Source organism: Asterias rubens, chromosome 1 (genome assembly GCF_902459465.1).
Source record: "Asterias rubens chromosome 1, eAstRub1.3, whole genome shotgun sequence".
NCBI lineage: Eukaryota > Metazoa > Echinodermata > Asteroidea > Forcipulatida > Asteriidae > Asterias > Asterias rubens.
The window spans coordinates 21,716,290-21,727,296 of NC_047062.1; the positions used below are offsets into that span (position 1 = coordinate 21,716,290).

An 11,007-nucleotide genomic window follows, 5' to 3' on the forward strand; every position below is an offset into this window, starting at 1 on the left:
GGGACAAGCTCAACAAACTCAAACGTTTTAGTCGCCGAAACAACATACGAATCATTGGGCTTCCACAAGAAAAGAACGAGGGACTGTCTGGCAGTGGTTTCCGAAATGCTGTCAGACAAGTTCAACATGACAAACATCAAGCTGGAACAAGCTCATCGAGATGGTCCCAAGACCCCAGACCGACCCCAACACCTCCTCCTCAAATTCAAAGGCTACAAAGACAAAATCAAAGCCCTCCGACTGCAAAGAAAACCCAATCCACATGCAATGCTACGGACCTGGTCAAAAGAGAGCAAAGACAGGGAAAGAAACCACAGTGCCAACCTGATCGCCAAACTGATACCGAAGTGATGTCTTGAAGTGATACACATTGAATCAATCAATATGATCAATTCAATCATTCATTAATTATATTACCATATTATGGAATCATAAGACAAAACAATGTGCAGGCATGATATTTGGTCCTTGGAAATGAGTAGGAATAACTTATCAAGTACAAGGGCTGACCTGTATGTACACATAGTGTGACTCTTTAATAAACATTTCAGGTTATATAATCACAGTTTTTTTCCCAGATTTTTCCAAGGGCAAAAGAATCAGAAAGCAGACTAAAGCAGGAAGAACATCATGCCTGAATGTGCATTGAACTGATGACCTACATTATTGATGAGTGAGATCCCACGTCCCCTTGATGACGCTACTGGCTTAACGATCCATGTCCCGCGTTCCTTCATATGTGCAGCTGCGAATGGGAATCACACAAAATATCATCAATAAACTGCCTAATTATTCAACAACATCATGCTACACTTTGTTTTCCCCCGTAAAAAGAGGGAGAGAAGGTGCTGGAATTTATGCTTGAAATCTCCCTTTTTCCAAGGTTAATATTGTGTAATCCTGATTCAAGAACCTTTGTCCTTTTGTTGTATATATGGACATGCTCTCACCATTGTTTACAATTGTATTCAGTTCAATGGGAGGTACATCTGAGTTGTCCCTGACTCTCTAGCATACAGATCATTATGAATTATTCAGTTTGGCATCAAAGGATTTGAGAGGGTTAAGGTTAAGATGGGTGTCTTTTCTTTACTTCATAAACTACAAAACTGTTTTATTATGAGGAAAAATTGGTTTTAAATGTAATTTATCAATATAAACCACAAGGGAAACTGAGTGGGTAAATTTTGAAATGATTTTTGGGGTTGAACAAAGAATTGACTAGAGTGGGGTGCAACCCAACGACTTCCGGATTAATGTGCCGGCGCTCTACCAGCTGAGCTATCTAGCCCTATGTTGGCGGTGTCCCTATTTTGTCAATATCTTTGTTCGGGGGTGCTAGTCAGAAGCCATACAACCGTTAACTGCCGTGTAGCCAGGGATCACACCCAAATTACGATACAACCTGGGAAGCAGCAGCCAGGGGATCACCTTAATGGGATGCGACTTTTTGTTTCAGATATCAATATAAACCACAAGGGAAACTGACTGGGTAAATTTGGAAAAAAATGTAATTTAAAAGCAAAAGTAAATGAGGATGCCTCTGGTGGTGAAGAACACTGAAATTCTAAAGCCAGGGGCCAATTTCATAGAGCTGCTTAAGCCGAGGATTATGCTTAGCAATTTTATGCTAAACAAAAGTAAGCAGAATACCAGTTACATTTTGTACATTTAAAGTAATTTTTTTTAGCTGGTAACCTGATCTGATAAGCATATTTTTGTTGTGCTGAGCAACTTTTTATGCTTAAGCAGTTCTATGAAATTGACCCCGGTACTTATCATTTACATCTAGGTAGTTAATATTTAAGGTCGTTTAAATTTTAGTGGAGGTGTTAACTGATTGGTCTAACCAGCTGTAAGTGCGTTTTCCACTCGGTCAACATGAACCACACTTAGCGTCAATTAAGCGTGTCAACAACAAAAATGAGTTTCTTATCACTAGGATCACTTCACTTTGCTGATAAAATATTTGTAGTGGTTGAATCAATATTTGCGGGTTTGGGTCAACAACAGTGTGCTCAATTGTCCATGGTTTGAACATGGAGGACCATGGTTTGAACCAGTTGGGAAGGACTAAGCCTTTAAACAAACAATGCTGACACTGGGTAAATAAACTATGTTTATGTATGCAAGGCTAGTAATGTATACACCTGGATTATCAAAACTATTGTAGGGCAGGCAGACAACTTGTCCCGAGGAAAGGGTAACCTTTCAGCGTTATAAAATTATTTTCATCTGAATGCTGGCATTTAAGTGAGTCTTAGTCTTATTGAAATTAACCATAAAAAAAACCATGTGTGAATATAAAATGCTTTCAAGGCAGTGGACACTATTGGTAATTACTCAAAATAATTATCACCATAAAACCTCACTGACGTATAGTTTTCGAGAAAGAAGTAATTTTCGAAAAATTTGATTTCGAGACCTCAAGTTTAGGATTTGAGATCTCGCAATCAAGCATGAAAGCACACAACTTCGTGTGACAAGGGTGTTTTTTTTCTTTCGTAGTTATCTCGCAACTCCGACGACCAATCGAGCTACATTTTTCACAGGTTTGTCATTTTATGCATATGTTGAGATACACCAAGTGAGAAGACTGTCCTTTGAGAATTACCAACAGTGTCCATAGTCTTTAATAAATTGTTTTCCTGAAAATGTGCAAGAATTTTAGTTTTCACCTGAAAAACAAGATGAATGCATTCTCTAGACGATCAGCTCAGTCACTACTATTCTTAAGCTTACATGACCTGAAGAGTAATTGACTCGACAGCATTGGTTCATCAATGGTGGTTCATAAATGCCTCACAAATGAAATATAACCTATTTGTTCTTGTATTCGTTATTGCAAAAATATCTATTTGTTCTTGTAGTATACATTTTGGGGGTTGAGCAATGCTGTTCATGTGCTTTAAAGACAGTGGACACTATTGGTAAATGTCAAAGACCATTCTTCTCACTTGGTGTATCTCATCATATACATAAAATAACAAACCAGTAAAAATTTGAGCTCAATCGGTCATCGAAGTTGCGAGATAATAATGAAAGAAAAAAACACCCTTGTCACACAAAGTTGTGTGCGTTTAGATGGTTGATTTTGAGACCTCAAGTTCTAAATCTGAGGTCTCAAAATCAAATTCATGGAAAATTACTTCTTTCTTGAAAACTATTGCACTTCAGAGGGAGCCGTTTCTCACAATGTTTTATACCATCAACCTCTCCCCATTACTTGTCACCAACAAAGGTTTTATGCTAATAATTATTTTGAGTAATTACCAATAGTGTCCACTGCCTTTAACAACAAGGTGGTGGTGGAGCAAACTCCTAAAAAAAAGTATTGGTTATAATCACTCACTACTTAGGTCGTCGTACTCGGCTGGCGTTACAAAAGTCTGCGGCAGAAAATCAAAATGGCGACTTCCCTGTAATGAAACAAGAATTTACAAGTTATGAGTAACAAACAAACAAAAAATCACAAAAACAAACTGGTATTTATGGCAAGGTAAACAAGCAGCAAAAAACCATCAAAGTGAAATTGAAATCCAATAGTTACAATAATGTATTAAGATACCTCCATAAATAGTTACTTATTCTCACCTTTGCTTGTTGCATTCTTTGGAAGTTCTTATATAGCCTGTCTTTTCTCGTTATCTCATATGACCTGTAAACAAAATAACAAAAACATCTTCTTAGTATGTGTCAAAATTGACATGTCCTTGTCCACTGGTGAATTATCCAATCCTTGATCCAATGTTGCAAGATTTTAGGAGGCAAATCATAATTTGGTTTTGTATAAAAACACTTTTAAACATGTTAAAATGTGTATTAATTGCAACACTAGTTAAACAAGTATTGTTTTGTGTGACTTTGGTTAAAATCACCCCCCTTTAAAACCAAAATTGGACGTATCTTTTTATGAAGAGTTTATTTGAAGAATTACTTCATTAATGTTTTTTTTTAATTACCTTGGAAAATGGTTGATCTTCTGGAATTCTGTGAAGGTTCGGAGGGTGTATGGCTTGACATGTGACCCGGTCCACATTAGATTGAAGTCATTGCTATTGGGATGCACCTACAAGATCAAACAAACATTATGATTGAAATTATGTTCGAAATTTGCTTGTTGTCATGTTTTGATGTCCTTATTGTTTGATATGTAATATCACCTTTGTTCATTGTCTTTTAACTAGCCTCTTGTATCCTTAATGTATTGATCTAACAGTATGTGTTAAGGTTCCATTGAAGATGTTTGTACTTTGTTTTCACTGGTGATGAATAAACGGAGTCTTAGAGCTCCACTCAAAAGAAAAGAACAAAAGAAATATAATTCTTAGTTTTATTTAAACAAACAAAAATACTTTGAAATGGAACAGTTTTTAGCTCCAGTGATGGAAATTTACACTGGAATGCTAGACAAGTCTGATGGTCTCGTGTTCTACAAGTGAATAATAAAACTTCACTGTGTATAGTTTGGTAGAGTCTTTTTCCAGTGTGATTGGGTCTTGTACAAAAAATTCTGGCCCAGTAAAAATGCTGACCCGTTTAAAAGCCCTGAGCTCCTGCATCAGAAATGTTGAACAACACACACTGTTCTTTGCCCTTCATCCACACAGCTATTTGTACAAGAGGTGGCTGTGGAAGTTCTTCAATAAAAACCCAGACACAATAAGCATGCATTTACTGAGCTTTGCAGATAATTAGGTGAAAGGTACGTATACAAATGAAATGTGGGAACATTATAGAAAAAGCAACTTTACGTCATGAAATCCGTGCTTCTGAAGAATCTGCCGCACTACTTTGCACTCTGTCCTCATCAACTTGTACGCCAGGTGGTATTTTTCTGCAAGGGAAACATTTCAAATTGTCGGACTTTACAAAAGTGCATAATGAAACAACAGGCTTGCCTTTTTGTACAAAACTGCATGTTTACAATTGCTTTAATAAGATGAAGGGTGAAACACTGACTTCACAACTTTGTATGTTTGTGTTCATTTAGTATAAAAGTGTCTTAAACTAGATTTACAGGTCATACAAAATGTAATTGTTCAGTGCAAAATCAGACACTGTAGGGCTCGAAGCTAACACTGGACCGCAGCCCCAATGCCAGTGATTTTAGCATTGGACCAATAAACTTACGACTGTGCAAGTCTGTTGGTCTTGTGTTTTGGAATAATGACACCTCACTGAATTTTTGTATTTAAATTTGGTAAATATCTTTCAACTCTGTTGAGTAATGAAGTATCACCCATAACAGTGTGAAACAGTGTAGATAGTTTTCTTATTATTTTGGATCCAGTCTAACAAATTGTCTGGTCCAGTTAAAGTCTTGAGCTTAAGCCCTGCAGTCTTGTGGATTCCCCCCCCCCCACCCCTCTCCCCCCGATTTGAGCCCTGCACTATTTTTACTTAAAGGAACGTTACAGAGATGGTAAAAAAACTAAAATCATGAAGATCACAGATTCACACAAACATTACACGGTCTAATGATGATGATAGTAGAAAACATCCCTTGAAATATTTCTGTTTCAGATGTCATATTTGATGAGAAGTAAATAATCTAATTTAGCGTTTGTAGTTTATCGCTCAGTGAGCGTTTTATTCATTTTTGTTTTGGCATCGATGCACCGAAATTTGTAATCGTTTTTTAACTGTTCTCTCGTGACCCAGATGGTCGATCAATCTCAAACTTCTTCAGGTTTGTCAGTTTATGTACTTGATGGATCACATAAATCGCTTACACTGCCAGCAACTGTTTTGTTAGCAAAAACCAATTCTGTAACGTTCCTTTAAGAGGTCGTTCAGACACAATACTAAAGTTGGTTTAACTCATGGTTCAACCCGATCGAGTTCAACTCTGTGTGTCTGAACGGTTCTGAAGTTAGTCCGAATCAAGTTCAACCCACAAAAGAAAAAACGTCCAGGGAGGGGGTTGATCTTTAGACCGCTTCAGGTTTATCTTTTAACACTGTGTGTAAACAGTATTTAAAAAAAAACATCTGGTTTAACTCACAACAGACGACACATTGACCTCCGTAATCATTATGTAAACACACGGTGACCAATGAACAGGCCAATAAACAGGATGTTAGAGTAACGGGGTCGCGTTTGCTTTGACCTCTTAAAACCAAAGATAAACCGGGTCGCAGTGGACACTACTGGTAATTGTCAAAGAATAGCCTTCACAGTTGGTATATCTCAACATATGCATAAAATAACAAACCTGTGAACATTTGAGCTCAATCGATCATCGAACTTGCGATATAATAATGAAAGAAAAAACACCCTTGTCTCATGAAGTTGTGTGCATTTAGATGGTTGATTTCGAGACCTCAAGTTCTAAATCTGAGGTCTCGAAATCAAATTTGTGGAAAATTACTTCTGTCTCAAAAACTATGGCACTTCAGAGGGAGCCGTTTCTCACAATGTTTTATACCATCAACCTCTCCCCATTACTCGTTACCAAGAAAGGTTTTATGCTAATAATTATTTTGAGTAATTACCAAAAGTGTCCACTGCCTTTAACTCAATGCTGTTTTTTATTTTTACGACCACCCCCTGCTGCTTGTAGCAGTTAAACCGGTTCGGGTCTAACACGCTGTCTGAACATACCCTAAGAATGAGAGGTCTAATGTGTCTAGCCGTTATGACTCATTGGCAGACGATGATAAAACAAGCACTAGGTGTGACTCACCTCCTGTTGCATAAAGCCTTTTGACTTTGCCATACATGCACTCCGGCCGAAATAACAGGATAGGAACGCTTTTCCTGGGACCGCTCCAGACAATATTCGGTTCATCACCCCTAGAAATATATTTAAATCAGATAAAACAGTTTTAATAGATTAGCAATAATCAGGAAACTTAAACATTGCATTGTACTGATTGATTTCCTGATACACAGCGCACTTGGGAGTCACAATTTTGGGAGTCAAAATATACATGAAGGAATTGACTATCAAAATTGTGGAAACGGCAGATGCCCATTGTGGAGAGGTGTTCCAGCGTTGTGCAAGTGGTTTACTTATAACTGCCAATGAATAGACTTTTACCATGGTGCAACCATCTTGTTTTTCTTCCATTTAGACCAATGTAATCAAACTGATGTTGGAAGGGAATTAGTCTGGTCCCTTTTGATGAGTTCAGAATTTGAACTATCAGTGTCTTTGTGTATACAGGGAATCTGACAAAGATGGCTGCGTTGTGATAAATGTCAACTGTTTTCCCTTTAAAAATGACAGTAAAAAAGATTGAACTCAGTCGGTTTTCAAGAATTCTTAAAAATAATCATTTTAACAAATATGTATTGAATAATTAATAATTTGAAATAGTTACAATTCGTTGTGTATGCACAATTACAATTATGTGAAAATTCATGTAGATTTTTAACTATTTCTCAGGACTGTTGGCCCCAATACCAATTTGTTTTGCATTATATATAAATAATGTTTTCAGAAACCATTCCCCCTAACTAGCACCAAAATGTTCACAATGTGTTTGAAACTTCTCAGGAATTCTCATACTGAAACGACAGCACACTCACTCGCATCTATCTTCCATTTTGGGATAAAAATTATGAACAAAATATGCACAAAAAAATTGACTCCTGCAAAATGCAGGAAATGGTAGACGCGTACTGTTTTGAGGCACGTTCTGCATTGTATAACGCACCTCAAGTGCATTTTTGTACTGTGCACACAAGAACAGCTATCGCCCAATGATCTGCTCCTTTTGGCCTCAGGGACGGTGCTTTTTGAGAGTGTGACATCTTATGCAAGGGTAACAATAACGCACCACTTGCTGTTTTATATAATTTTCACTTTAAAGTAAATGGAAGTCACTTAAGAAAAGCTAGAAATCAGTTATTGTATACGCACCCTGTCTCTTCATCATCATCCTCTTCGTCCTCCTCATCATCACTGCCAATGTCCGTCGTCTGATCGCTGGTTCGGGTATCATCATCTGAGTCGTTACCACTGTCTGTATCAGTGTCTGTACCACCCCCTGTGTCACTGCTACCACAGGAGTCGTCGGAATCGTAGTCATCATCGGTCACACTGGAGGCCATCACGAATGGTAAGCTACATTGTGGATAATCACAGTAAAATTAGTTAATGTACCAAAATCACCCGGGCCAAATGTCATGTTACCATCATACGAGGAGTTCCCACTGTCTGTATCAGTGTCTGTTGCACCCCCTGTGTCATCAGAATCGTAGTCATCATCGGTCACGCTGGAAGCCATTGTGAATGGAATCCTACATTTGAGGTCAAGTATCACAACTTTTAATGGGTTTTAGTACTATGATACAAGTCTGCAAATTGGCTTCCACACATCCCCATGAAATGTCCTTGTTCGAATCATAGTGGCAATGGTTCATCCTTGTTTTTGGAATTTTGGCACTTACAAACTTGGCCAATGCATAAACATAATGCAAAATAAAACACAGTACAAAATCAGCATCCTGCCTGTCCAACCAATGAACGTCAAATATCAAATATTGCCAGGAATGATGCCCAGTTCATGCTTTTTTTTTTTTTAATGTGAATGCGATACGAATTTTGAATTGATTGAACTTTGAAGCCACAAATTCTCAACAAACAATTCTCAACAGTTGACTTGAGGTTGTGCTCAAATCTAGTTGCGATACGTAACCCTACTCGCTTCAACCTCCGGCTTCGGCATTACGTTATCGCAACTACCTCAGTCAAGTCCTACAAAGACAATTTGAATGGTCCTAAAAAAAACAATCATTATCAGTATCACCTGTCATGTTCACCTCTTTTCTTTATCTTAAATATTTTTTGTTGTTGATGAAAGTTTCAATTCAACTTCATTTCCCTTAAACTAAATAACAGAGGGCAGTAAATCAAATGAAGGTTAACAAATTGTGAGATATCCTTTTTACTGGAGGTCGAATGGGTTCGGCCGTCGAATGATGAGGCAAGTAAGTTGAAGTTTCCACCAAGCAAGTTGTTGGTGTTGCATTGTTTTTGCTAAAAAAGTTTCAACTGAAAATTCAAAAGGTCAAGTCTTCCGATTATTTACCTTATTTTGTAAGGTGACAGGCAGTTTTTTATGAACTAAATGAACAGTTGACTCATAAAACAAATACATAAATCTGCTGAAAATAATTACTTACGTCAGAAACGTTGTTTTAGTCAGTTAAAAAACATAACTTTGCTCGTCAAATTCTCCTCACAGCAGCTCGGTTCGGCAGCCCACCAGGAACGTTGTCAGGACAATTTTAACGCTGTAGGCATGCGCAAATGTAACTGTACAATAATAATCAGGTTCTCTTTACCACGTTAGTTTTCGATGTAACGAAACGAAGTCTGGGAACCTTACGGGAATTTTCAACCTCGTATTTGGATTGTTCGACCCCATAACCGTGAGAGCAAGGTTGATAAAGACAGTGGACTTCATAAACAGCGCCCTCTATAACATTTATTGCTCCTAGGCACTTTTTAAAATGATTAATTAACAGCATAACACTGAATAAAAGTACAAAAAATGCAAGGCAACCTCCACAGATGAGGTGCTATAACCAATGTATATGGCAGGATAGTTATATGGTCCTGTGGTAAGACTGCAGGGCTTGCAATCACAAGGTTGTTGGTTCAAATCCTACCAAAACCAAGCCCCATTATTGAACGTGTAGTTGGGGGAGCCGTTAATGAATGTGTAGTTGGTGGAGCTATTATTGAACGATGACTGGTTCCGATGACTGGTTCCGTGTCTCAAAATTTTCACATTTTTGTCCTTCTTTGCGACAACTGTAGCTCGGGGGACCCCGGACTACCCCATAAAATAATCATAGATGCTAATGTTTGTATAAGAGAGATTGGCTGTTGCCACCTTGTGGGCTGGAGTTTGCCGAGTTACCTTGATGGGATGATTATCTAAACAAACAAACAAACAAACAAACAACCAAACAAACAAACAACCAAACAACCAACCAACCAACCAACCAACCAACCAACCAACCAAACAAACAAACAAACAGACAAACAAACAAACAAACAAACAAACACACAAACACCCCACCAAACAAACAAACAAACAAACATAAGAGAGATTGGCTGTTGCCACCTTGTGGGCTGGAGTTTGCCGAGTTACCTTGATGGGATGATTATCTAAACAAACAAACAACCAAACAAACAAACAAACAACCAAACAACCAACCAACCAACCAACCAACCAACCAACCAACCAACCAACCAAACAAACAAACAAACAAACAAACAAACACACAAACACCCCACCAAACAAACAAACAAACAAACAAACAAACAAACACCCCACCAAACAAAGAAATACCCCAAACACACAAACAAACAAACAAACAAACAGTGAACACAAAGCATACAATTTGAAAGGTTTCATGGTCAAAAGACCATCGCTTTTTTTTTATTGAGCTACAAAACATGCCACAAAAAATAACACCCAAGTACACAGTATTAAACAAAGTGTACATGTTGTAATATAAATAGTTTGTTACAAAGCTCGATGCCAACATTAGAAGCAAATTGTAGGTAATTCTAAAACCAAACTCGAAATCTCAACAAATGGCATTTATACAAATCAATGTTGGTGACTGACAATTCAACACACAGTTCTTCAGGCCTTCAATTTTCCCCATGTTTTTGCCTTGTGCAATTAATAGATTTATTTGAAGACTTTTGTGAATACTTTCTATGAATACATAATTAGTATTATTTTTGTGATGTGTCATTTAAAAGGGTAGTCATCATTTAAGTTCATCCAACTAACCGAATTGAACAAAGCACCAACTATCCCGCATTATCCGAAACATGGAATAACATTCTTTACAAGGTACAAACAATTGTATATTAAATTTTGTATTAGTGTTTTTTCATTTGAATACTGCTAGTCTTCCTGCTCATTTCGGGTTATAACAACTGAAAAAAAACCAACACCCACATTGTTATAAATGGTTATACATATTTATTACTTGTGAATATTTCATTCCCATCAATCCTGATTATAGTTC

The 11,007-nt window shown here is 37.4% G+C and overlaps 1 protein-coding gene across 4 annotated transcripts in view; it reads right to left on the reverse strand.

The window, feature by feature from the left end:
- LOC117290066 (tubulin polyglutamylase TTLL5-like) overlaps positions 1 to 9,222 on the reverse strand; it is an 89,254-nt gene extending 80,032 nt beyond the window's left edge. For all 4 annotated transcript variants that reach the window (XM_033771324.1, XM_033771332.1, XM_033771339.1 and 1 more), the window contains exons 1-8: positions 9,136 to 9,222; positions 7,871 to 8,074; positions 6,689 to 6,798; positions 4,755 to 4,837; positions 3,963 to 4,069; positions 3,595 to 3,658; positions 3,353 to 3,419; positions 663 to 745 (exon numbers count right to left, since the gene is read on the reverse strand). In XM_033771324.1, the coding sequence (XP_033627215.1) occupies positions 663 to 745; positions 3,353 to 3,419; positions 3,595 to 3,658; positions 3,963 to 4,069; positions 4,755 to 4,837; positions 6,689 to 6,798; positions 7,871 to 8,061 (705 nt within the window). In that variant the 5' untranslated portion in view covers positions 8,062 to 8,074; positions 9,136 to 9,222. The remainder of the gene's footprint in view (positions 1 to 662; positions 746 to 3,352; positions 3,420 to 3,594; positions 3,659 to 3,962; positions 4,070 to 4,754; positions 4,838 to 6,688; positions 6,799 to 7,870; positions 8,075 to 9,135) is intronic.
- Between the last annotated feature and the right edge of the window lie 1,785 nt (positions 9,223 to 11,007).